The sequence below is a fragment of the Ptychodera flava genome, chromosome 17 (assembly GCF_041260155.1).
Source record: "Ptychodera flava strain L36383 chromosome 17, AS_Pfla_20210202, whole genome shotgun sequence".
Lineage (NCBI taxonomy): Eukaryota > Metazoa > Hemichordata > Enteropneusta > Ptychoderidae > Ptychodera > Ptychodera flava.
In genome coordinates this window covers 36,541,312-36,569,218 of record NC_091944.1, presented here as the reverse complement: position 1 = coordinate 36,569,218, position 27,907 = coordinate 36,541,312, and the positions used below count along the sequence as shown (strand labels likewise).

Genomic DNA, 27,907 nt, shown 5'->3' with positions numbered 1-27,907 from the left:
CTAGGAGACAAAAACCGATATTTGTACTGAATGTACTGATAAGCAGAGTTTTAATAATCCAATGTAAATTCATTATACACAACTAGCAGTTGAAATAGGACTACCCATCCTCAATACAATTTATTGAAATACAAAAATGTTGCCTTAAGTGAATGGAACACCTTGGGAACAGTCCCATTTATTCTTGTTTCCTAAAATCTTATGCCATGTAGAATAATGAGATGCTGATGGATAACCCTGGTTTTCAAATGAATACTGTTTGCAGCTCTAAATGCAAGACAAAACACACACAGTGTGCTGCCTCTGTCAAAATACTGACATCCCTGTTAAAAAGTGGTGTTTCCAAGAATCAGTCATTCATGATCGTGTTACCAATAACTGCAAAATCAATTTGTGTATCACAGTTAACTGAGTGCCTCAATGCAAGGATGTCAGTATTTCAACTGAAGTTGCAATAAAATAAATCAAAAAAATATACAATAAAGCCAAGAAGTTTTTTTACAGAAAGTTAATTTGATAAATAAAGTGTACTTTCTTCACCTTGCAACCCTAATTATTCATCATTTTTTACTTTATGTACCATTCATTTTTACTCCATGATGGGGATTGCAGCATTTGTTACTTGTACAGTTTTGCTCAGTGGCTTTTGTGGTGAATTGTTGACAGTGAAGTCATAATACAAATGCAGATCACAACAGCACAACATAGCCTGTGTATACATCATCTTTGTCAATGTTTACCCCAGCAACAGATGAATACTAGCGGTATCTGCAAGGATAACATCTGATCTAAAATTCTAAGTATCAACTTGTCATTGACAATAAACAATGAACTTTTGTAACAATATACATTAAGAATGCAACTCTCACGGTCAAAGTGAAATGTAATGTTATATATCTATACTTTTACATCAATTACATTCACAGCGTAAGGCAGGAAAAAACTAAGTTTGTGATTTCGTTGAAGTGTTTTCTATCTGGCAAGCTGTGTTTCCATTTCAGTAAGTCCATGCCACTGTTCTTTATGACTTTACAAACAACAATGAATAATTGAAACTGATGTCCTTTTTTCTACTGTACAGATATGGCGTAGAAACACAACAACAGCCTCTCTAGTAAGATCTCACTCTTGGAGGGACTGTAGGGCATTCTTCTTGGTCAAGGGTTTCATCAATTACTGGACGGTAATCCAACGTTACCTGAAAATAAGCAAAAAGGCAGTGCTATACTGTTATACAGATTTTAAGATCAATTACATGATGCCTTTAAAACTGCAACAGCCACCTCAGATAATTTTGTATATACATGCCATAAGGACAGTGGTACAGATGTTCAATTGACTCATCCATTTGTTTATATGTTTGTATTAAAGTTTTCATGAAGTCAATATGGTAAAAGAGTGAAAAGCAAGATTCCTGCAGGCCTGTCTTATATCAAAAGACAGAATGACAAAAAAAAAACAAATGTCAAAGTAGCTCACCTTTCCGGTGTTTGAATCCATGTAAGATAGTGTATGTTTTCTCCAGTGTTCACTCAATGGTTTCATTTTCTGTCCTTCTAATGGTTTAGTGTAATCATACTCATCGATCCGTTCCTAAAATAAAAGTAATTTACTTAAATTTTACTAAAAACAAATGTGATCATCATTATCATCCTTCATTAAAAAGTAATATCAGATTTACATAACAATACAAGTTAATTGATTAATTAAATAATTAATACTATTCTTTTACACTTCATGCATTAGATGGTGTAAACTGATGCATACAGTCTAAGTAAAACCAGTTTAAATTAATGTCTTCTTGTTTGTTTGATATTTATTCAGTTTTGAATCACCAAAAATCCATTATATAATATGAGTAGACTAATAATATGGTGGACTGTCACTGCATAAAGTAGTACTGCAAATCCTTCAATTCAATGACTATTGATGCAAGTACTACTAGAGAATACAATTATTGCTGTAGTAGTACATATGAAACATGAATTCATAGCAAGAAACAAATCAGTCCATTATTTTGAAACATGAATTGTACAGACACAACATTTGTACAAGGAGAAAGGACTTGGTTATAAGAGAATTGACAAAAAGACTAAAACAATTCCAATATCTGTCAATAAACTCAAACAGGAAACATAAATAGTATAATGGGGTATTTGAACTGCATGCAAACTCTGTTTCAATTGGAATGTGGCAAGGAATTCCTATGCATACGGAACAAGCATGTTAAAATGAAAAGACTACGTGTATAATCACCTGGAAATCTTCACGTGCATGTGCACCACGACTCTCTTTTCTGTTTTCAGCTGAATGCATAGTTTGTACGGCATTTACTAAACAATTCTGTAGTTCCAACGTTTCCACAAGATCTGTGTTCCACACCATACCGCGGTCATACAACTATTGAGAAACAAAACTTTTAGTCAGCTATCTGGTCATTTCCTTTCATGTAACCTAAAACATTTATCATGATCTACATACATTATCAAACATTGCAGGTTTAACAATCACTACACCTGCTGTGTTGATTTCTTGAGTATTGACTGCAAAGTGATATTCCACACATATTCTGCCATTCACTGATGTACACATTTTGATTAATGTTGTACTTAGTTCATTGTCCTGTTGTGTTTCTATTACAAATACATACCTTGACATCTTCAAGTCCCTCGTAGATTTCATCGATGAGTTTGACTCCTTCTTCAAGAGTCTCGCCTGTTCTGAATACTGCAGCATTGCTTTGCATTGTCTACAAAGGTAAATACAATATTATTGCTGGCGCAAATAAACTTGGAACACCGAAGTCCCTATATACTTAGGGAAACCGCTGGCGATTTCCCTATATCGCCAAGTGATTAGCCAAAGCGGTATCGCTAGTGAGTTAGATCATCTTACACTTTGTTTATCGAAAACACTGCGGGGTGCCCATGCTGTGTCTCATAGACAAAACGCCTTAGCAGAGGCCGTTCATTTTGCGTGAACGATGGTACAATAAAGAATTGACGTTTTGAGTAAAGTTACGTTGGTAAATTTCAATGACCAGGGAACCTACATCTGATTTTAGTCATATTGGTCCGAAATCAACTCGCCCGTTGTTTGAGTTTACACGTTCGTTCGTACCGCGTTCCCCCCTGTCGATTTAGTCTGTAAATATTAATTATGGATGGTATAATCGAGACTGTCTATGATTTTATCAGTTAGAACAAAAATATTTCGATAGATTGACTAACACAACCAAAATTTTAAGCATTTTTCTTCAACTTTAAAAATAAGTCATCGCCTGGACATCGCCGTTTTCGTTGAAAATGCTCCATTATAGTCGAATATGAACGCTCAGGTTTACCTTGGCCGTGTACTGCCTGAGAGATGGCTACTTCTTTAGCTATTTTTTTCAGTTTCGGTGAAGATATCGCCAACTATTCCTTTCAGTGCACAGTGCAAGTCTGTTTACGTTTGCAGGAAAAATATATCGTTGGCTCGCCCAACAAATTGAATTCGGGCGAGTTGGTATCGGGAATGTGGGTGGTTTGAAAAGGTACCCGTTTTGAAGCAAAATGTAGGTTATCAACATCATTGATGATAATATGATATGCCTTTTTTCTCACCGTGTTGTCTCATTTCTCTGTAATTTTTTTGGTGATGGCGATTTGAAAATAGTAATTCTTGTCCGCTGATCGTGGCGATTTGATGTAGCTCTCAGAAATCGAAGTACGAAACGTCGACGTCACTGGCTAGGCTGCGGGCCATGCCGCGGGAGATCAGAAAATACATTTTCAAACTTTGGGTCAAACCAAGTTTACGTTCTCGATCGGATAACGTTGAGGTCAAAAAACAAACTTTGCCATAGCGATTAAAATCTGCAGCATTTCAGCGTTCTTTGCAATTGATGATATGATTGAAACCTTTTTATTTAGCCTGTCCTTTTCATCGTACGTTTCTTGAGAATAGTATGTACCCACTTCAAGCGGATACCCCTATGAATAATGATATCATCTGTATGACGCACGCAAATAAATGTGATTGAACTATGACTTTCTTGTGTCATGTCAAGGCCGAGATTCGGACACGGTTTACGTAGCCTTTGCCTCTGAGGAGAGGTTTTCAGAAACAAAAGCCGAGAAAAGGTCTAGCTTTATCTACGGTTTACTTTATTCTTCAAAATCACGAAAGCCGTCGATGGCGACCGTAGAGGTTATGGCCGACAGTTGGATGCTTGTAACATAGATTCCCCGCCACGCCACATGCGCCACGCCGTGCGCCAGCAACAACTCGGACCATCCACGCTCGCGCTTTATTTCAACTTGATAATCAGCTGATACACTGAAATTCTCCGAAAACCGAAACCTTGCCAGTATTAGTTCTCACAGAATTTCGCTACGACATGTCGGATAAAAAAACGTCAGAGCCAGGAAGTTTTACGTAGCAACTCGCATCGGTGCACGGCCGAAACATACCGGTAACGTACCGGTACCATTGGTTATTTTCACAACCGTCTATTCCTCACTTAGAATATGCATCTACTTTACACCGGTCGATAAACCATAGATCCTCGAGAAACGAGGGTCTATGGACAAACCGGTTTCTTCGAACCGAAATTAGAAATTTGGCGACTTTGAATTTCACTCAAGGAAACACTGTCGCTTTGAATGGAAATTGTCGAAGTACATGTTCGAGATATTACATCGCTCGATGGGTGTATTAAAAACGTGAATTAAAAAAAAAAAACGTGAATAGGCCTAAAGGTCCATGTACAACATAAAAGAAAGAGACGCACATTTTAAACCTCAACGTAAGCTGATCACTTTATAAAAATGAAAGTTAAAAATACAGATTTAACCACAATGCCGGGCGTAATTTACAATTTTTGTGAGATAGTGGAAATGACGGCATTTATGATGACACGCCTGCACAACGAAACGAAGCCAAACGATAGCGAACTCCATGACAACACCTACCGTTTCTCACCTGCACTCTTTCTTCATTTTGAGGGAAAGTCTGTCAAAACGGTTGCTTCAACAGGTTCCCTGCTCATCGAAATTTACCCAAGTAACTTTACTCAAAACGTCAATCCTTTCTTGTACCATCGTTCACGCAATTTGAACGGCCTCTGCTATGGCTTTTTGTCTATGAAACACAGTATGGGCATCCCGCAGTGTTTTCGATAAACAAAGTGTAAGATGATCTAACTCACTAGCGATACCGCTTTGGCTAATCACTTGGCGATGTAGGGATATCGCCAGCGGTTTTCCTATGTATATAGGGACTTCGGTGTTCCAAGTTTATTTGCGCCAGCAAATAACCACATAACTTACAGAGAGTTTGTAGCACAGAAAGTCATCATTAAACATTCCTTGATGTTAAATAATATCAAATAATACTACAGAAATATGAAGTTACACTGTGTCTTGCAAAATTACATCAACTAAATGAGGATAAATGGAAGTCAATATACTTGACATTTTACTCTAGATCTACTCATATTGATCTAGGGTATGATGGAAACATTTTGTGTATTATCCTGGATGACATTGGATTATTCTCCTGAACAACTTGAAATGAAGTCTGTGATAGCCAGTCACTGACATGCCCCTACTTTGGACATTTGCTTGTGAAACTCAGACTCACAATGGACACGTCTCCTTCAAAAACTTAATCATAAGCTTTTCTGCTGATAAGTAGAGTGAAGGTATCATTCTGAAGTGTCAGAGTGTTGGTGCACTTCAGAGTCTCCTGTCTACTATTGGTGGCCATGACAGTTATCAGATCATTTTGTCAAGCTATTAGTTCAACATCATGAAGAAAATGCAGGATATCAATTTACTGCACTTTGTTACATTTTATTGCACCATGAATCCAAAAGTTTTTCTCATCAACAAAATCTTCGTGTCAGGTGCTATTCTTACCTTTTGCATTTTCAACCTAAGTTCTGATGCAGGTGTACTTCCATTAGCATGTCTAAGTTTATCCAGGTTTGCAACTGATTCCTCACCAGCATCCTGTGTTGTAAGATAAAACCAGTGAAACACCTCTTTACAACAACAGAGTACCAGAATTATTTTGTTGACTTTATTTTCTTATTAAAAATTCACATAGGAAGTCTTGAAAGTTTTGAGATAAAACCTGTTTGTTGCATGTCACTTAAGCTGTATTATAGTGCAGTGATAATGAACAGAAACTAACGAAATGGCTCTCTATTTGATCGAAGTATCGCCAGAAGTGACAGTATAATTTACACTTTAGACATCTTTTGGGTTACAAAACAAACTGTACCAATACCTGCAATCATTCACTTTCACGGTCTATCAAAAAGATTTGCTTGCCAAATTGAAAACAAGTATGCATACACAAGTACCATGTGATTTATACAAATAAGTCATTTATAAAATACTACATTATTTTTGTTGCAATGTTGGTAGGGAACAACAAAAGACAGACAGCCAATTTGCGATAGGTGAGGCACATTCAAAAAATACAATTGTTTACGATCATTAACTCCACTGAATTCAAAAAAATTATTTAGTTTTCCTTAGGGGTTTAGTCAAATCACTTACCTGTTTGAGTTCAGGTACTTGTTCACCTGGTTTACATGTTTCAGCAATTGTGTGGGCACAGGCACGTCCAAAGACGACAAGATCCAGCAGAGAGTTGGCTCCGAGTCTGTTGGCACCATGTACAGAGGCTACGGCAACTTCACCACACGCATACAAACCAGGGATGATAACATCTTCTCCATTCTTATGATCCAATGCCTAGGTAACAGATCAAGACAAGATGCAAGAATGTATCGGCAAAACTTATAGAACACTCTGACTGAGAAGAAATACGTGAGTGTTTTTGCAGTACCACTTTTCAGCAGGATGAAAGTTGGAAGTTAGAAATCTCACTTCTCAGAAGGACAGTGATTTGAAACTCAAACATGACTTTCTCTGTACTTTAAAGTCTCTTTGCTTCTGAAAATGATCATTATTGGCAATTACAGACAACCACACTTCTAATTTGTTGGTAAACATTGTGACTATAACACACGTGCAAACACTATAATCTACTCCATATGTAAGAACACCATATGATATTTAATTCTAAAAGGTTGTTTTCAACAGTAAGTTAAGTAGTTTCCCACCTGTCCCTTGTAGTTGGTAGGTACACCACCCATATTGTAATGTACGGTGGGTAGAACAGGACCGGTTCACGTGTTACATCCACACCGGCAAAGATAGCTGCTGTCTCCATGATTCCTGGCAAGCGAGATCTCAGCTGCTCAGATGGTAAATGATGTAGCTGTAGATACACATGATCCTTGTCTGGGCCAACACCCCTAAGAAGGATAGAATACAAGCGTAAATATCATCACAGTGATTTTTCAGGAAAATATGTAGAAATGTTCCCAAGTCTTAAAACGATTCTTCTGAATTACTTAGCATCTAGTCTTAGCCAGAAAGAGGTTGAAAAGGCACCAGCATTTATCAATTTTTGCAAGTTTTCCTCATTTCATACTGTGAAACACATATATTGCAAGTCTATCTGCATAAACATATCGGACTATGGAAAGACATTCCAAGATTTTGCACAAGTAGGTTGATATACAATAATTGTCATCTGGTCACAGGAGCGTTAATGATGTTTAGAAAGTCAATGGTAATTCTAACAAGAGTGCATTTGTTAGCAATCAAATTTATTATTTTCAGTTGATTTTCAAGTAAAAAGGTGATGCATTAAATCATCTTAAGGCATACCTTCCTTCACGGATTTCAATTGTCATACTCCTTGACACTACATCACGTGATGCAAGATCCTTGGCTGTTGGCGCATACCGTTCCATGAAACGTTCACCCTCACTGTTGACAAGGAAACCACCCTCACCACGGCAACCTTCCGTCATCAGACATCCAGCACCATAGATACCTATTTTAATTTCCATGAAACAACGAAAATAGTTTAGCTTGCACAGACTTTGACATGTTACAAAACATCAGTTGTACAAACATTTGAGGATACAGGTCTCTGTGTAAAAACTTGTGATTCTGGATTTTTCTTGATCTGCTACTGTATAATCGGGACTCATAACAAGTTGATGAAAAACTGACCTGTTGGATGAAACTGCACAAATTCCATATCACTGTTTGGCAGTCCTGCCCTGGTTACCATGGCAGTGCCATCACCAGTACATGTGTGAGCTGATGTACAACTGAAGTATGCACGACCATAGCCACTGTATGTAAGACAAAAAGAAATGTTTCAAACAAATTAGATTTTATATACCATTCTTTCTCTCTCTTTCTTACTCACTCACTCACACACACACACACACACACACACACACACACACACACACACACACAAATGACGTATCTATCATTTTAAGAACATTTCTCATTTTTCTTTCTCTCTCACCATATGACATACCTACATGTATCTACTTTCAGTAAATTCCTCTCTCAGTCTCTGTTTCTGTTTGGCTCTCTCTCTCTCTCTCACCCAAAACTGAGTAGCATATCTATGTACGGTACTTGCACAATGAACGGCATACACAGTCTGCACTCTGCTACTTTTCAAAACACAAATATTTCACATAAAATAACTCTTCTAGGAGTACTTACCCTGTAGCTAGGACAGTGTTTTTGGCTCTCAGTCTGTGAATTGATCCATCCTCTAGACAGAGTGCAATAACACCTCGGCACTCACCATCTTCCATGAGTAGATCCAGGGCAAAGTACTCAATGAAGTAATGAGTGTCATAACGCAGGGACTGCAAATGGAATGCATGAAACATATACAATGTAACAGTAAGTAGACCTTAGACAGTATATAAACCTATGAAATTGATGAGATGTTCTAGGAACAACATCCCGGAGAATCTGATATCCAGTATCAACTTTTTTAGCTTCCTTGGGCATCCCAATATGCCAAATCTCTTTGACATTGAGAAAGTTGACTTGGGAAAGATGTAGAGAGTTCAGGCTGTCAAAATTATTTTCTGCTATGTTATCTTATAGAATATCACGTATTATGGCAAACCATTGGATGGTGGGTCTCTTGCTTTATCATTTAATACTGAGAGGTAAGATATCTATGGGTGAGTCACTTCACAGTAAGTACTGTCTGTGTTTTAATTATGCTCAATGAGACAGAGATTTTATAACAAATAACTTTCAATGGCAGTAAGTCAATGCAAGGCTCACATACTTTAATGACAGTAGAATCATTTCTTCTCACGTGAGAAAATGCTGTTTGGAGAAACTAATTGCCATCTGAACAATATTTTGATTCCAAGGCTGAAAGGATGCTGCAAGGCAAGCTGTGACAATTATCACAATAATGCACGATGTTTTTACAGGTTAAAGTGTAAAACACATTGTCCTAAGCTCACCTGGCCATAGAGAGTGTGTAGAAGTGAATGTCCAGTACGGTCAGCCACACAGCAACATCTATGTGCCTGTCCTCCTTTACCATAGTCATAACTCTGACCACCAAAGGCTCTCTGGTATATCTTGCCGTCTGGGGTTCTACTGAATGGCATGCCATAGTTTTCAAGCTGGAAATCAAAATAATGAATAAATGGCATAGCGGGGTACTCTGATCGATGGAATGTGGAAAAGGGTCCCTGAGTATTTTATGAAGTAATTTCCTGTCAGGTATTGTGAAATTTTATTGATGGTTTGACACATGCATTCTCTTGAATATGTATACCTACACTGACTAAATCATGGAGAATGAAAAACAAACTTCATTTTCATTTACACGCTTTTCAGGAAAATCTCATCTGAAGTATATGAGATAACATAAAGGTAATACAGAAATACAGAGAGAGAAAAATAATGAAACTCATTATTAATGACAACCTTTCCTCAGAAATTAAGCTCTACTTATTGTCTACTGCTTAGCTCAATGTAAATTAATATATTCATGTGTGACATGCATGTATTAATGAGCATTCCTCCGGTATACAGATAAAATGATGACATTGCAATGTTCATGGAGAATATTCAGACCTAAACCATCCTCTATGTATTATCCATAGAAAATACCTACAAAATCAACATACATGTAGGCATATCATGTTTTTTGTTAATGTACCTGCTGCAGTTCAAACAACCTTTTGTCACTTTTTCTTAAATTCTTACCTCAATAACAGCTTTGGGAGCTTCTTTTGTCATGTAGTGAATAGCATTTTGATCTCCAAGCCAGTCAGATCCTTTGACTGTATCAAACCTACAGACGTATATAAAAAGTCATGAACGAATTGGCTAGCACACAGCACAGAAGAACAGACATATGAACGTAACTTCACATTTTAACTGCTGAAATTAATGGATAAATGGTTAAAGTTACACCTTCAGATCGGCATTTGGTGAAATTAACATCATAATTCAAATAGTGACATTTCTCTTTACTGTAACCCCATGTCTACACAGTATGAAATCTTTTCAACTCCACTTTCAATTCCACCACTATCAATTCTTGCCAATCCTGTAACATTCAATGTCAAAGAAATTCAATAGCTAAACAGATTACTACACTTACATATGCCATTTCCAGTCATCAGGTTCCATGTTACCAAGAGCAGCATTGATACCACCCTACAATACAAATATTATTAGTTAGTCTCTTTAAAGAAGCAGGCTATGAAGAGGAAGTATTAGCATAGGATTTATCAAAATTGCTGGATATAACAATGGTTTCCAACATCTTATGGTAATATGGCAGTCCAAAATGAGTGAACAGTCAGACAAATGGTTACTTGTTGTACAAAAATTAGTATAGACACCCATGCAAAGTGATGCATCATTCTCTTAGAAATCCATAAGTTTGGCATTTGTAAAACATGCATTCTAGTAAATTTAGACAACATCTCTTGGATGCGGCTTTGTGGAAATAAAAACATCAACAGCATACTGAAAGCAATGACTCTAGAAACTCTTCTACATTCTGTCAAGCACTTTTGGAAGCTAGCTTGTAAGAACTTTGAATGTTTCATAATGAAGACACTGTAATATTGACTTATGATTCTCAAATTGCAAAATTCAACTTGGCACATTTCCTTACTTGTGCAGCTACTGTATGAGATCTTGTGGGAAATAATTTTGAAATGCATGCAACTTTGAATCCTTCAATCGCCAAGCCAAAGGCTGCCCTCAGACCAGCTCCACCAGCACCAACAACAATGGCATCAAAGGTATGGTCCACTACAGGATAGTCTCTTGAAATCTACAATACAAAAATAAATAGTATTGAAGGGTAACCACTATGCAAAATGTTTTGAACAGTTTCATGGGAGCACAGTTTTGTTTTCAAAATCTGCTTGTTTGGTAAATTCAATTTCTTGACTAGGAAATTCAAACATTATTGTCTTTGAACTACTCACTTTATCCTCTGTTGCCATGCTTGACATAAGGATCGAATGTTGAACTGCACAAAATTCTCAAAGATATCCTAGATGACAGCTTCTCTAATGTACAATCTATTTAAATATACAGGATGTACTGGTATTCTACATTGAGGTAAATGTTCTTAAACAATATGAATGGTGTGAGCAATTTCTCTTGACTATCAAAGCTGACTGAATAAGTCAAGATGTAAAGATTACCTGGTCTTTCTTGACGCCACCCTGAGTTTGTTTTCCTTGGATTGTAAAATGAAAAGCTCTGCTGCCAGCTGGTGCTGCTGACCCGATGAAACCATTCACCTGTCAATCAGATTCAATTTGTAATTAGAATGGCAAAACTTTCATTGCCGTGTAATATCTGATAGGTTACATGTAAATAATGTTACAGAAATTCACACACAACAAGACTAATATAACTTGTAACATCTCATGTAGTTTTAGGACGACAAAATTATGAGCACAATACACAATATAGGTACTGATATTTCTACAGACTTGTACATGTATGGGAATGATAAAGTGTTACTAGAGCTTTGTCATAATAAGCAAAATATTAGCGGGTAACAGTTAATTTAATTATTCACAATTACTATAATTTTAATGTGCATGTACACATGACTTTTTTCTGTTGTTTTCAATTGATCACAGATTTGCAATTTACCGGTATAAGTTGGTTTAACTTGTCTGCATTATTTGCATCACCCTATATGTTTTGTTTATGCTCAAACTCAGGTCACTCTAGTCAGTTGGACGTGTGAACAGACAACACCGAACTAACAAAGAACTAAATTAATTCGGTGTCGGAGGGCTGGTCCACGTTCGGTGCTCGGTACTAAACAATGGCCTATTTACACGTGTGACCAGAACACCGAACTAAACGCCGAACTACGGTATATCCTGTCTTCGGGCTTGCGGTCATTACCGGTGTTCAAGTAAGCTCTGGTGATCGCGGCAACAATTGGCCGCAGGAAGAGATCAGGCTACTAATGTTAATCTGGGGAGACGAAAATGTCATCCGTATGATGGACGGCATGTCGAGGGATCGGCAAGTGTATGAAGTCGTTGCTGCCAAGGCCAGGGAGAAGGGACTCGAGAGGACAGCGGAACAATGCCACAACAAAATCAAACGGTTGCGAGCTCAGTTCAAAACCGTGTCCGACAACAACCGTCGTAGTGGCAGAGCTAGAAAAACGATGCCATTTTACGATGAGTTGTACGTAGTAAAGGGAAAGCAACTGGTAGTCAAGGGAAAGCAACTCCACACATCATTCATATTTGGGTTGTTTGCATTTTGTGTATGATATTGTGTGTAATATAAGTGTATATTATGTTTAACTGTTTTATGTAAAATGTTGCTTGGCCATGGCGAGACGTACCCGTAATCTACGTGTCCTGTGTTAATCCGCACTGGAGCGGAGAGACTACTGACACTGTGATCCTTTGGTGCTACGTTTCGAAAACAGAGTTCTCTTCGTCAGTCGCTTAAAATTCATTTTTGATTGGTGAAATGTGTTGAATGGTTGATTGTTTTTATTTTATAATATGTTGTTCCACTTACGTTTGGTAGGGAAGCTAGAATGTCTACTGTTTGGTCTTGTTGTGTTTGTGTAGGTTCGTGTGAACCTGAGTTTGAGCTATTGTAGTTTTTGTGAAGTCTGGCGCTTATAAGTGTGTCGCCTATATTTCTGTTCCTTCTATATGCGATTATTGGTTGGTTTTGGAACAGTTTTTTTAGTGTTTCGTCTTTTTCAAGTTCACTCCAGTTTTCTGTCAGGGCTTGCTTGATTTTTGTCGTTTCGATGTACGGGCTATACGTTGTTATGAAGACTACTGTATTGTTGGTGGCGTTATTTCTTTCGCTTGACCCGAACTAAATTTATACCTTGTGTATGACGTGTAAACGTGAGATCGCTTAGATCGCTGATAAGGAATATTTACAGAGCGACTAATCAGATTCCTTCAGGTTTAAAAAAATACACGTGTAAACCCACCTTCTGTTGCACATCATATAGGGCTTTGTTAAACACGATTATTAAATCTGAGTTCAAACATTGGAAACTTTTATCTTTGGATTATGTCATGCATATTACTGTTTCAATTATCTCTGTTAAATGTGAAATTCACATGATATGAGGTATAATTTATAAAGTGTGATAGCCAGTCGATGGCCATCTGTTTACCAATAACACCATATCACACTTATCACAACTTTCATAGATTATTATTCACTGATTGTTTCAGCTCTCATGAGGAATTTAAAGACTGTGCTATACTTTGTTCTCATACTTGGTTGTGGTTGTGATGCTAACTGTATGCAGTTACAGCTTTTCACAGTTTGTGGGGTTTCTTTTGTGTTCTCCTTTGGGGCATGGAGGTAGGAAGGACCCTTCCTACCTCAGGCTCTGTTTGGAACCTGCTTGTAACATTTGTCTGATTCACAGTCGCCTGTGGTTTGATACATGGCAACGGTCGCGGGAAGCATTGCACAATGTTACATTTCTAATGCATACAGCGACCTTGGCGTTTTACCCATATGGACCTAATTACCGGTCCTACTAATTACTGCCCGTCACTGCCCGTCAGGAAATTAGCCTTCCAATTACTGTAATCAGTCGATATTTCAATACCAAAGACCACTTATATAATAGAAAGCTACAAAATAAGAGTCTGTTTTACTCCAAATGCCCGAGTCCTGTCTCAGAACTAACGTGAATATTGGAGCGCTAAGTTCTCTACTCGACGGGCAGTGATGATAGGCAGTGTTCGGACATCGATTACGATCAGCGTTGCCCCTCGTTTGCAAATCAACGTTGTTGGGGTTTGGGACGACAATTTTGTTTGGTTGTATAGTAAGTAATGTTTTTGATATGAGATATCAACTGATTACAGTCGTTGAAAGGTAAATTTCCCGACGGCAGTGACGGGCAGTGGTCGGAGGTCGACGGGCAGTATGTATGGCCAATGGTGATGCATGTACGATCACACGATTAGCGTTGCTACTCGTTCGAAAATCAACATTTTTCGGATCTTGGCATATTATTTCGTTCGTTTTTACAAGAGTAGTGGTCTTTGGTATTGAAATATCGACTGATTACAGTAATTGGAAGGCTAATTTCCTGACGGGCAGTGACGGGCAGTGACGGGCAGTAATTAGTAGGACCCCCTAATTACTACCTCCATGGTGTACCCAACCACAAGCGACTGTGGAACTCCATCATGGAGGTACACAAAGACTTCATAGATCTATAAACAAGAACTGGGAAACCGATTGGCGAAACTTAACCGTTTAGCAGTACTAAGTTTGCATATTAACTTTGCCTTGAAACGCGGCTCGGAAACGTGAGCGTGCGGGCAACTTACATACCATAACCTTCCTTACGTAACAGTGAAACGTCATGCCCTTTCGTTATACAATTGATCGTGCACGCGTACGCCATTAACTATACTATGCTGTCACTAAGCTTAATTTGCGAGGCGGCTTTTGCTAAAATTTAACCGTTTTAATCGTATATGATATCTTTGTCAATCGAATGGAGAAATGAAAGTCATTTCAAGTATTGCACCGTAAACAAGCCGAGTCGTCAGACGTGATAATTGAGAAATCACACACGACAGTTCAGAACGTCATCGTCACTGACTCACAATTTCGATGAAGGAGGAGTTAATTAATTAGGGCTGAATCAATCTTTAAACTACGAAATATGCGGAATAATAACAATTATTGATATAAGAAACTATCGAAGAAAAATAGAACGTGCACGCTATGAGTCTTTCTGCCCTAGATGACCTTGTCTGCCCTACCTATATGTCTGTTGTCACAGTGCTGAACTCTGTAGTCTCAGAATAGTGGTCACGTACACAACAATAGAGTTTAACGTCGGTTTTCATAAACACCGTAATAGGAATGTCATTTTTACTAACGGAATGGGGAGCTACCTTTATCAATAATTTTGCATCCTCACCGTAGATTATGTAGTCAACTTACCAGCTTGTCGGCAGCCAATTTTCGGAGGAGAGACGTCTGTAGCTTGAGACACGCCGCCATGATAGAAAGTTATGAAATGTAACAACGCATGCGCAATTCGTACGTTGACCGATTTTTGACCTCAGATTCCCTCAAGCAGGTCAACATACCTCGGGCAGTTTGTGTACAGAACCAGTGAGACTGAGAGTTGTGCACCCGATATAAAAGGCGTGCCGTATGCGCATTTCCCGCACGTTGTAGTTTTTGTCGCATCATGTCATCCAGTTTATCAAACGACCACGTTTAGGTAAGTTTCAGTAGCAGTATGATGTCTCATTCTTCTCGCTTCTACTTTGTAGTACAACTTAAGTTGTACCTCCATCATTGAGACCCGAGGGCCGGCCACGCCGCTAATGATACATTCCCATCTTCTGGTCTAAATACAGTGCACTATCATAGGTACAACGAACATTCTTCATCCATTACATATGTGTTATCTCGGGATTTGCATACACTTAATGCGTTCTGACCACTAGATGATACCTAGATTGATTCAGTGAAAATGCGCAGTGAGTGTCAGCTCTGTCATTTGCATTGAGTTGCTGGTCAAAATGTGAGAAAACACTTTCGTAGTGTGCAGCTGCAACATTTTCTAGAATTTTTCGCAGAAGTTCAAGGAGTAATTGTATCGATAAGTATGTTAAATTCGAAATTTGTCATTTTACAGAGTAAAACTTGGCTGAGTACCCATGCAAGGAAAAAATTGCTGACCAGGCAAATCTTTTCTGTGTTGATTAATTAAACTTTGTTATATGTTGAAAATCATCATCATCAGTCTGAGTTAGTTGATTATAGTTTGTTCATCTGGATCATTAACCTACTTCACATTTTAATTGACTTCTGGAGCAGCATATTAGAAATCTACACTGATCATTTCCAGTTCAGGGTACAGTAAAATTTTGAAATACCTGTTTCCCATTTCAATGCAAACATTATAAGCTGCACAAATCATATATTTCTTTGCAATCTACAGATGTGTTAATACTCTGTAAAAAACCAAATTTATGTTTGATGCATATGTGTTTACAATATTATTGGGAAAATTTTAGAGATATTTTTCAAAAATTTCAGTAACACTTACAACAGTGATTTGAACCACTCTTGAGTAATTATAGTTACACTGTACAGAAAACAGAATGAAAGTTGAAATCTAGAAAAATGAGATATACTTTATGAGATGCAATATAAATTCTAGTACAGGATTCCATCCACTTCAAAAAAAAAAAAACAACATACAAAGCTCAGAACAATTCATCTTGAAGGCTGAAAGTGACAATCTTAACTTCTCCCCTCCCACACTGATAAACAAAACAAATGAGTTCTATATAAGCACAGTTAAAAATGAACATAGGTTTATCAAAAGCTGTTATGTTTAAGCAATAATATATTCTCTCATGACCCATAATGGACGAAAGCAAACTTTGCATTTTAAAATGTCGTGCAAAGTTTACTTGAGTCTTGGGCCATGAGGGGATACATTATTGCTATTATTTTATAGTTAAGCAATGCCAGTCAATGTAAATGTAGAAAACATCTGGGGCCACGCGATACTGGATAATTGGATACATCAATAATTTGGGGATGGGGGATGAGTAACAAAATTCACTGGTATTGACAATGCTATAATATAATATGTTGTGATGTGATGCAATGTGATATAATGTGATATAATATATTATATCATACCAGTATATTGATGGTGTAAATTCAGCGATCTGATTGGTTGAGATGTGAAAAGAACCGTGGTATATTGGTGATATACCATGGCTGGCATATGTGCGAGCTCTCAGCTTGAGCAAAAATCTGTTTATGACGTTCCAAGCAAGAATTTCAATATACTGTTGTGATATAATACCAATAAATCACACCCAGCAATGGTATACCACTCGATTTTGACCAGTTCACTTCATATATGCACTCACTATAGCTTGTGCATATATGTCGAGAACTGGTCAAAATCTCGTGGTTTACCATCGCTGGGTGTGCTTTATTGCTTAAATATAATATAATATAATATAATATAATATAATATAATATAATATAATATAATATGATATAATATATAGTTCAATGTAGTTCTTTTCGTCACCAATTTCAGGATTTCGCACCAGGCAAGAGATGAATGACCTAAATATACCACCGGACAGGGAGAGCTGGCAAAACAAAATCTGTCGCCTGGCAACAGATCTATTGATTCCAGTCATTATGCCAGTATCAACAGCTCTAGTTGGTAGGTCAATGTCACTCAAATGTTTCTCTTCAATTTGAGTTCATTATTCAGACCTATCTCATTGTGATTTATTTTGAATGTTAGCAAGCTTTTCAGTCCATCTTACTAAGAGAGAAGAATGGTCCTGAAGAACACGATGCTGAAAACTTGGTGAAAATATATAGTTCTATGAGTCTAATTATTTTCAGGGTAGAATCATGTGATTTCTGATTGAGTAGTCCATCAATTTCCAGGATACAGCAAAAAATATTGAAGAAGATACAATTTTGCATAAATGTATCTTGATAGTCTCATTGCTGATTAGAAGCTGTCTTCAATGTAACCAGATGCAAATATTTCAGTTTAAATTGTGCCATTTACTTTGTTCCAGCTTATCAAACAATTATGGACAGCATTTAATGAAGAAGCTAATGATGATCATAAGATCCATACACTTAATTATTCCTCAAATAATTTCCATTGATCAAGTTCACTGAAGTGGTATAAGTGAAAGAATGACACGATTAAAAAATTGTTGTATAGACTCACCACTTCTTCTTTGCTGATTTTGAAATTTTTGTTGTTAAAACTTTGAAAATGCTGCAAAATTTGCTGTGAATATTTTACACTGCAAATTTCTCATGATGTAATCAGTTACCAGATTCTTGATAATTTTATTTTGTTAACAGTGAACATTTGATAGAAACAATTTTTTTATTTCATCATATATAATAAATGTATGTCAACTACTTTGTAGAATTAGTTCCTGGTGCAAATAATATTACCATCTGTCTGTTTTCTATTCATAACATTTTAGGAACAAATTTTCTGTGGCCTTAATATTGATGCCATATTTGTTAATGGTTCATTTTTTTCCTTCTCAGTTTGGCTTGGTAACAGGAAATCATCAAAACCAAGTGACAATAGTGGAGAGCATTGTAAACATGAGGAACAAATGTTGGATTTAAAGACGCGGCATGAAGCACAAGCATCATATTTGAAGAAACGTCATGATTATGAACAACAGGTATCAGTGGAAGAAGAGAAAGAACTACAAAAGATTCTCTTGGACATTGAACAGGTGCAAAATGTATTGCGTCAGAGGCAGGATGTTTATTGCAGTAATTTTAAATCAAAAGAAGGCAGAAAAGAAAGAGAGAAGTGGCTTCTAGACTTTGCATATCAGAAACATTACGAGAAGGACTTGTCTTTTTTTATTGGAATGCAAAAAGTGCTTGATGAAAAAACAGGAGATAGACATTGTGGTAATAATTACCATGAAAATGGCTGTCTGATGTGGGAATGGTTGGATGGAATAAGAGCCAAGGCACATCTCAGGAAGTGTCAACGTGTTTACACCAAAGTTTGTGACTGGGAAAGCAAAAATAAATATTGATGTGGTAATGTTTGAAATAGGATGCAGTAAAGTGTTCAGAAAGGTAGATTGCCTGTCTGTTACTGGTAGTGCTGTTTTCACAATCTCATGAAATTAGGTATTGATACTCATTAACTGTAAAACTATGCAGCTCACAAGCTTTGATTTTCATTCAGCTCAAGGAATAACAAGGAAAATGCATGTATGCCGATGCATTTTGATCAGAGATCAAGGTAAAACAAGATTGATATGGTATTTCAGTGGATGATGAAATTAGGAATAACTGGTAAACTGAATTTATATGAATTGTTGATGACCTATAACAATGTTTCACTGATACAAGGTGATACAAGGATTCACACAGCAAATTACATGTGTATTCCAGTGATACAAACCCCATCTTTGTATGAAGACAAGCAATGAAATACATGTACTACATTACTTCAAATAATCAGCAATATTCATGTACATATCACAGCAGTTTAGAACACCACTACAGTTACTGGAGAAAGCATGTATCATAATACAAATAAGATGTTGACTGGATTAGGCAGTACTACAGTATGTGACATTTTGAATTTCACTGAAAGATTACCTGATGTTGCAATTTCTGAAATACAGTAGTGTAAACTGCTTATCTCTTCAATGGATCAAATACTGCTGGAATGGTATAAGCTCACATTTTGAACTGTAAATCGGGTGTGCAGAAAGGACAGTTTTTCCTTTGTTTCTCATCAACCAACTCCATTGCTTGCTTGACATTGCAAGACAGCCAACAATTTGATCCCCGAACAGCTACACTATGTATGGGTCCATCCATAACACTAATTTCTAAAAATGGTATTGATTCATGTGGATCTTATGTTTGGTACAGTGACTTTTGTCATTTAAGTAGTATTAATAATATCTCTTTAAAGGCTGTAATTTATCTTTCCAAACTTTGCAAAAGATGGATTATTAATGTGACTCTCAAATATGCAAATGCATGTCAGTTTGTCTGGTAATACAATCCAATGTGGTTGCCATTCTAAATTAAGTTTTCTTACCTCTGCATCTACATCTGTACAGGTAGGAATGTCTGATAACCCTATTTGAATGTTACTCTCCAAGAACAAAACTCTGAAAGCTATCTTTAGTTGTACTTTTTCTTGATGGTTGGCAAAAGACACATTTAACAGGCGTGATTTACTTTTGCTAGATTAATTTCCATGATATGTGTGCATTATTGATCTGCTTTAGTAAGCTAGAATAAACTTTCCCAGGAGTGTTTGACTAGACTCTGTGTGGTCAAAGTGTAGCAAAAGTTTTCCCAATAAAGAAAAATACAAAAAAATTTGTTTTAGGTGTGCTGGAGTGTTGTCCTTCTTTGAGCAAGTACCTTTCACAGATTTACTTATAAATTTACCTTTCACCATAACATGGTCAACATTAGTAGTTTAGCAGTTGTGACCGAATTGATGCTGTCTGCGATGACCAGATACCCAAGCATATGGGTACCTAGCCATCCTAGAGCTAGACAGAGATGGATATATATAGATATACCGGTATTTGGGAGATTAATGAAATTTGTGATTTGAGTTTAAAAAGTTAACTTTAAAACAATACTTTTAAATGTAAGAAGTAAAATCATTAAGTTCATAGATATATTGATTGACGATACGCACGCAGGGTTTCTGTACTAGAGAAAGTAGCTTTCAAATTCAGACTTCAGAGATGAAAGAAAACTACATACATTTGTAGGATTTGGATTACATGCCTTTACTATAATAATCATGTGTCCATGAACAATTGCAGTAAGATTTTTGAAATCTGTGTCAATGGGTCAAACTCAGAATTCAAATGAACCACAGTACAAACAAAACCAGGTGCACAATGTTTGCGTTTGTACATATGGGTTTGTTTGTACCATCATCACATGATCTCTTTGGGTGAACTGGATTGGTTGAACAAAGTGTGTCCTTTTTTAATTCCGGAGTAGAACCATTAAGGTAGCATGTGCCTTGGGGATAGATATCTGGACTTTCAAAATTTATCAATTCTTTTCTGATCTACCACATGTGTTGACTCATTTCAAAGCTCTAGTTGAAAGAAAAGTTTTCACCATCTTAGATTTTTGAAATAAAAAATTTCATTTTCTCCAAAGAGTTAACACAGAGATGGCCGCAATTTTGAATTTCAAAAATCAGGAAATCTAGTACCAAATTTTTCACCGTGACCCCTGAATTTTATTCTTGCTTTGGTAAGAGAATGGTCAAAAGTTTCATTGAGGAAAGTTTGGGCAAAAATTTGTCTTTCACTTTCAAGGCACACACTACCATAAGAAATTTTCTATACAATGTAGTATCCCTGAATCAGCCATTCTGCAGATGATGATGCATCAAATAGCACTGCACCACTCTCAACATGATGCACTGTAGTGTTTCAGAAATGGAGAAAAAACCATGTCTAAACTAATTACGCCTAGACATCTGCCTTTTTTCTTGGGCTATTCCAGGTGAACTTGTTCACTGTGTACTTGTGACTACCGGTACAATTAACTGACAAGGGTATTTTACAAGTACATTTACTGGGTATTTGTCTTTAAGACTTTCCATGCGGTAATTCCGCTTCTTTGTAGTCAAGGACCTTTTCTTGGTTACGGTATACACTATGCTTTCTCCACAAGTTTCGGTGGAAGTGTAGCATATACTGTAATAGAAGAAACATTCTACACTAGCTTCTTTGTGGGGGATGCAAATGCCAGTGTGGAGATCATTACTAAAACTCTGCTACAGTTGTATTAAAGAAACATATTCATTTTTTCTGTAGTTTCCATCAAAAGTACAGCACGAGGTAACATCCAACTTTCAAATTTGTGCACTGCATTATTTATAATGCTGATCTTGTACCAACATGTAGACAATTACAGTATCACACTCCCAACTGAATCTCATCAAAATATGTCTAAAATACTTTTACTGTTAGAATTCACAATGTTCAGTATGCCCTATGCCAATGCTTACCTGATATCAGGGAATTATCAATACAGCCGTGTATCCACCAAAGTTTATCAAAAAATGCTGCTTAGAATGTGAGTTTCACATTACGAAATTTAGCTGCCATGTTACTCTGTTCACTTGAAACGTCACAGAATACATGGATCAAATGTCAGTCATGCTGTTCTTTCATAGCATGTACATGTATCTATATTTCACCAATATCCATAAGGAAGCTTTCCAGGTTGTACGTCTTACGTCTGGTCTGCTGGTTAAAGCAGACTTATTTTCCTGAAGGAGTTCTCCATTAACCAATGTTTTTATGCAGCTTGTCATTTCACATGGCCTTCTGTGTTATGATTTATCTAGTGATGGCACATTTATTTGCTGTATTTGTGACAGTCTGTTTTTTCGCAAAGGGATTGATAACAAGCCTTTTTAAAGTCTTTGACTTCAGTCAGGAATACTTCATGATATGCATCTTTCCACTCTGACGACTCCTTAATCTACACTCCTGTTCCTGGTATTTTCCTGATATGCTTCATCTGATAGTTGCGAGGTAAATCACACAAAATTTAGACCTCCATGATTAATATAATTCCTGCTTATTTGGGGCAAACTGACACATCATTGTTTATAGTGAAAAAATTCATTAAATTTGAAATCATTGGAAGTAGACTGGCTTCATCACAAATACAAATATCATACAGAACCATTGTTTAGATCAACGATGCTTGGTGATTTAAACACTCTGTTTATTGGACTTTGATAATAATATACTACTGCACACAATCAACATACCTGTACTACATGCAATGCATACCCATGAGACACACACATTGTTCAACCTCCATACAGCAGAGAGAAACCACTCTGAGCCTAAGAATGTCAGGTTTCAAATATTTTATTTTCAGATGAACATTTGCAATACAAGTGCTATCTGTACATAATATAAAGGAAAATTTGCGACATAAAAGAGGTATACAGTAGTCTCTGTATATGATACATATAAAATACTACGGCAGATAAATATTCACTAAAATAATAACATTAGAATATTCATCAATGTGCTCCTGAAAACAGTTGCTCTCAATATCTACAAATATCTCTAAATAAATATATTGGAAGTCAGTCACACAAACATAAATACACACATTTGGCTAGTATCACAGAGAGCTTGCCACTGTAAACTTCAAGTTCTAACATTAATCTGAAAAAAAGATAGATCTAGATTGCACTATCATTGTACATTGGTTTCCATTTCAGATAGCTCTACATCATTAGTAGACTTAAACTGACTAGCATGCGTGCCATCACAGCTGATTACTTCACTTTCATTTTGAACATCTAAGCACTCACTGCTGTCAAAACTTTCCTCTGTTTCATTTAAATTCATTGCAACATCAGTGATAGTTTGAGTATTGGTAAAACTTAATGCATTTTCACTATTATTTTCATCTAACTGATTGTCTTCATTCATTTCAGAATCTGAATTATCTTTGCAATTTTCACTTTCAGAACTAGTAGTAGTATCTTTTGACACATCTACATGGTTGTCACAGTTAGTCATAGAAAGCATTGTATCACCATCTACATCAAGTCTTTCCCTATCTTCATCTTCCATTTCTATTAGGTCAGTATTTTCACATTTGTCCTCAATGTTCTGACACTCAGTGTCATCTATGCAACAACTTTGTACATTTCCAACATGTTCAACAGCTTCATCCTGTCTGATGCCCTTGTCTCCTGCGTCTTCGATGAGCTGATTTCTGGCACTTGGATTAGCAACTTTCTGTTCCAGGATCTCAATACATTTCTGTACATGGACCACTGCATTTCTCCTGGCATTTCTAATCTCCTCATTGCCATTTGATTCTATGTTGTCTAACTTCAGTAGATTTCTGGTCAGGAATTCCTCCAGGTACAAATACTGTTTGTCTTTTTTATTTCCATGGAAGTTCTCAACCTGCTCAAGTAAATGCTTGGTATCTTCCATGATCTTTTCTATTTCAACCAATCCAGGAGGTTGAGTTGTTGGTTGTTGATTTCCTTGTTTGCTTGGAGACTCTGAGGGCACTCTTTCTGTTGCTACTTCTTTATGTGGAGCTTGAGGCGGTGTTGGTTGTTGCTTTGGAGCTGACTGTCTTGCTTGCGACGGATGCTGTGATGTCTTTCTTGTCTGTGATGGACTCTCTGTTTTTCTTGTCTGTGATGGACTCTGAGATGCCCCTTCAACATGAATTGGTATTACTCTTTCATTGCTGGAGCTTTGCCCATTCCCTGGTTGTCGTTGATTAGAAGGACGTTGACCAAACTCTGGAAACGCCCTCTCTTGGTTGCGTTGCTGTTGTTGTTGAAATTGGTGATGTTGTCTCACACCTGCCTTGTGAGCATCTTGGCCAAGCTGTTGGTGATCTCTGGTTGACTGACTCACTGGAGTGTTCTGCCCTTCAACCTCTATCGGTATTATTCTCTCTCTAGCAGTGCCAGGCTTTGACTGCCTCGATTTAGGACTCCATGGCCAGCATACCCTGGGTGTTGTCTTTCACTAAAGAATGGGTCATCAGCAAATGGTGATTGTCTTCCAAAAAAAGCCTCTCTGCCAGCAAAGGGTTGCTGCATCGACTGTATAAAGAAATATATGCGTCGTGGTTAGACAATTGTTACAAAGATAATGTACACAATTATAATAACACCGTGAAGCTGTCTCATTGGCATGCTCAAATGGGAATGGCGTACATATGTAGTGTAAAAACCAGTAAAACTATTAGGGGTCCATATTCTTACACATGAAATTCGATAACTCATTTATTATTGTAGACTTATAGTCCAGCATTTGTTCTAAAGGAATTACGCAAATAATTTGCGAGACATCTCATCAAATTGTACAATTAAAAGTAAGGCAATCGGCCAAGGGACAGGCAATCAGTCAAATTCCCAGACACGCAAACATTCACCGTCCGTGGTTGATATGTACCGGAATCAAAACTAAAGCTAGGTAAATAGTTTACATACCGGTCTCGTTCGCCTTGGGTCTTGCCAAGTTGTTCGTTTTGTATTGTGGTCAACGAAAAATGGCCAGCCGGATTGCGTATCGAATAACATTTCCCAACCTGGTGGTAGCGGGTCACTAGAATCTGTCTCTACACGAAATCTACCAGCGTTGTACGATGTACGATTGGATGAGTCTGACTGATCTTGGCTGGCCATCTCGATGACTTTATACACATGGCTTGGTACTTTCTCGAAAAGACTGGTAGGGTTGACAGTTCGGGAAAGATCCCCGTCTTTCTGGAAAGAACATTTGCTTGATTTACAAGGTCTTATTTAATTGGTTTATATGTTATAAGTGGCTAGATATTGTCCAATGACATTTCAGGTTACAAAGCTTCTTAGGATATAGTCTGTCACTAGAGGGCGTCGCAAGTTTTACGTCACACCACCATGAGTTGCACTATATGAGCCATCAACAACACAGACGGCGATGCGACCACAGATATGCGATAATCTCGTCTCGCGATCGCTACTGATTCACAGTAAACAGAGAAAGTGAATCGGTACCGATCGCGAAGCGACTTGTTGCGACCTGTGGACGCGACGAGCTTTAGTCATAGACAGTAGCTCTATACTGTCTGTTTTTGTGTACTGCACTGACTGCAGCCACAGGTAAAGGCGTACACAGGTGAATGACACGCCCCACGTTTTGATGCCAGGTGTTGTAGAAGCATCGAGAAGGACCTAGCTCTGCCTGGCAGGGCTGTGTCTTACCGGCGTTATACTCCCTGCAGAGCTAGAGAAGGACCTAGATCTCGGGAGAAGGACTCAGGTGGAATTCGAAGACTTACGAGGGAAATGGATCACAGTGTTGAAACTATGATCAGAGAGTTGGGGGCATTTTGGCCCATGGACTTCAATTTTGCAATGGGGTCCTTTTAAAAATTAGGGGGGGGGGCATTTTTATACAATGTCCCGTTACTTAAAAGTCACGATAACACGATTAAATGTTGGTGGATGTAAAATGCTTGTTCATTCTTCAAATTCAGACTATCATTTTACACTTACAAATGAAATATCAAGTAGCTGTCACTCAGATTTCATTGTTTACTGCAACTGTTCAGGAAGGTGCTGTTCAATCAATTACTGGAATATGTGTCCTCCATGGAATGAGTCGGACAAGCTGATTGAAAGTATGATACTTGAAAACAAATGGCTTTTTTGATCATACGGAATCAAGATTCTCACACTGTTATGTTTGTGCTCTCTTAAAATATTCTTCCTTGCCATCGTTTGTGAATTAAAGGGACAGTAGCTGTAACGTTGATAATGCTGTGTCGTTCATCTCTCAAAAACATGTAGAAATACCAGGATTTGGCTTATCAACACAACTTGTATCTGTATAACTACGATTGTGATTGTTGACGTATGAGTTTAGTCCGTACCAAAATCAAAATGTAAACCAACAATGCACTTTACACACATGCAGTATGTATTCACAAGCTGAACACCAAGAATTTCAACATGCTTTCGGGAGTCAAATAAGATATTGAAGTAATTACACAGACCAAAACACAAAAACAAGCAAATATATTCAAAAGTTACAGCTACTACCCCGTTACATGTAACAGATGAGAAGAACTGACACAAGAGTGATTATCAGTGATGTATAAAACCTACACATCACCAAATAACAGTCTGCTTCTATATGTTGCCGTACGGCCTGGCTGTGTTAAATACAACCAAAAAGGTTGATGAGCTTCATCAGAGTCATTAATGAATAGTTTCATTGGTCTCAGATATTGATTCTGAATCTGTAATTTCAGCAATTATATCTTCTTCATCACTCATCACTTCTCGATTTTTTCATTTGAGTGAAAGTCCTCAAAATATGGTCGAACATTGTGGGCCCTTATGAAACAAACTTCATCAGTCTTAACCTTTACAGTTCATTTTGCTGTATTCCAGATATACTTGTCTATTACTGAACTTTCAGTTTGCCTAAAACAGATGAAAAGCTAATAAACTGAAAGCCAATAGACATGATAGCGATTGTGTCGTTGTACTTCGGAACATTGCTCCTCTTCAGATTGGCCATTGTAAACCGAACCCAGGACAAGAATGTGACATTGACATTGAAAGTGGAGTGGCAATGCAAAAGGCTGACATATATTACATGTACCTGTAAACATTCTTTGTGAAGAAGTTGATAGATGAACAAGTAACATAAAATTATTGATCGTCTGCTACATCACCTTACAGACGATGATGGGGAGGAGAAAGATGATGATGATGATGATGAGGAGGAGGAGGAGGAGGAGGAGGAGAAAGAAAATGATGACAAAATCTGATAAATCAAATGATCATAGAATAAATGAGGGTGAAAGTCACAACAAAAAGTGATGTATTGTGAATTTTTGTAGACATTTTCAGGGTATGTAGAAATGATGCTGATGAGGAGGAGGAAGAGGAGATGAGGCTGTAGAAGATGACGATGACGATGACGATGATGATTATGGTGATGACGATGATGATTATGGTGATGACGATGATGATGATGATGATGATGATGGCAAACTCCGTGATAAATCAAATAATCATGAAAAGAATTAGGGTGAATGTCACATCAAAAACTGATGTACTGTGAATTTAAGTGGATGTTGTTTTCAGCGCATGTAGAAAGCGCACTTCTTGATTTCGTATAGACTTGAAACCTTTCATATTTGCAACAAGAATGACAAGAGACCGACATGTGTATTTTGAATACTCTGAAATTTGGTGGGCAAGTTCCCATGGTTGATTCTATGTCACCATTTTGATGAAAATAACCTGACTAGTATTTTTGAAGCATTTCTAATTCTTAATGTTTAGTGAAAAAACTTGTTCAAATACCACCTGCCTGTGATACCTTTGTATATCAGACTCTAAGAAAATGAATGCACAACAC

General features: G+C 37.3%; 3 protein-coding genes across 3 annotated transcripts; 1 reads left to right on the top strand and 2 right to left on the bottom strand.

The window, feature by feature from the left end:
- Positions 1-33: 33 nt before the first annotated feature.
- LOC139116204 (succinate dehydrogenase [ubiquinone] flavoprotein subunit, mitochondrial-like) lies at positions 34-15,512 on the bottom strand. Its single transcript, XM_070678762.1, is given in 17 exon segments — positions 34-1,198; positions 1,480-1,593; positions 2,257-2,400; positions 2,651-2,749; positions 5,904-5,996; positions 6,552-6,749; positions 7,121-7,182; positions 7,185-7,315; positions 7,734-7,902; positions 8,085-8,209; positions 8,598-8,746; positions 9,368-9,532; positions 10,122-10,209; positions 10,522-10,577; positions 11,044-11,205; positions 11,585-11,683; positions 15,369-15,512. Coding segments are annotated over 17 exon segments (2,001 nt in total). The 5' UTR covers positions 15,429-15,512; the 3' UTR covers positions 34-1,111.
- Positions 15,513-15,610: 98 nt separating this feature from the next.
- LOC139116205 (coiled-coil domain-containing protein 127-like) lies at positions 15,611-20,528 on the top strand. The gene is made up of 3 exons (XM_070678764.1): positions 15,611-15,654; positions 17,506-17,637; positions 18,501-20,528. The coding sequence occupies exons 2-3, from the start codon at positions 17,526-17,528 to the stop codon at positions 19,010-19,012; spliced, it is 624 nt and encodes a 207-aa protein (XP_070534865.1). The 5' UTR covers positions 15,611-15,654; positions 17,506-17,525; the 3' UTR covers positions 19,013-20,528.
- A 2,486-nt stretch (positions 20,529-23,014) lies between these two features.
- Positions 23,015-25,278, bottom strand: LOC139116417 (BAG family molecular chaperone regulator 3-like). Its single transcript, XM_070679055.1, has 2 exons — positions 24,982-25,278; positions 23,015-24,508 (listed from the first exon to the last, which is right to left on the bottom strand). The coding sequence occupies exons 1-2, from the start codon at positions 25,174-25,176 to the stop codon at positions 23,207-23,209; spliced, it is 1,497 nt and encodes a 498-aa protein (XP_070535156.1). The 5' UTR covers positions 25,177-25,278; the 3' UTR covers positions 23,015-23,206.
- Positions 25,279-27,907: the final 2,629 nt, after the last annotated feature.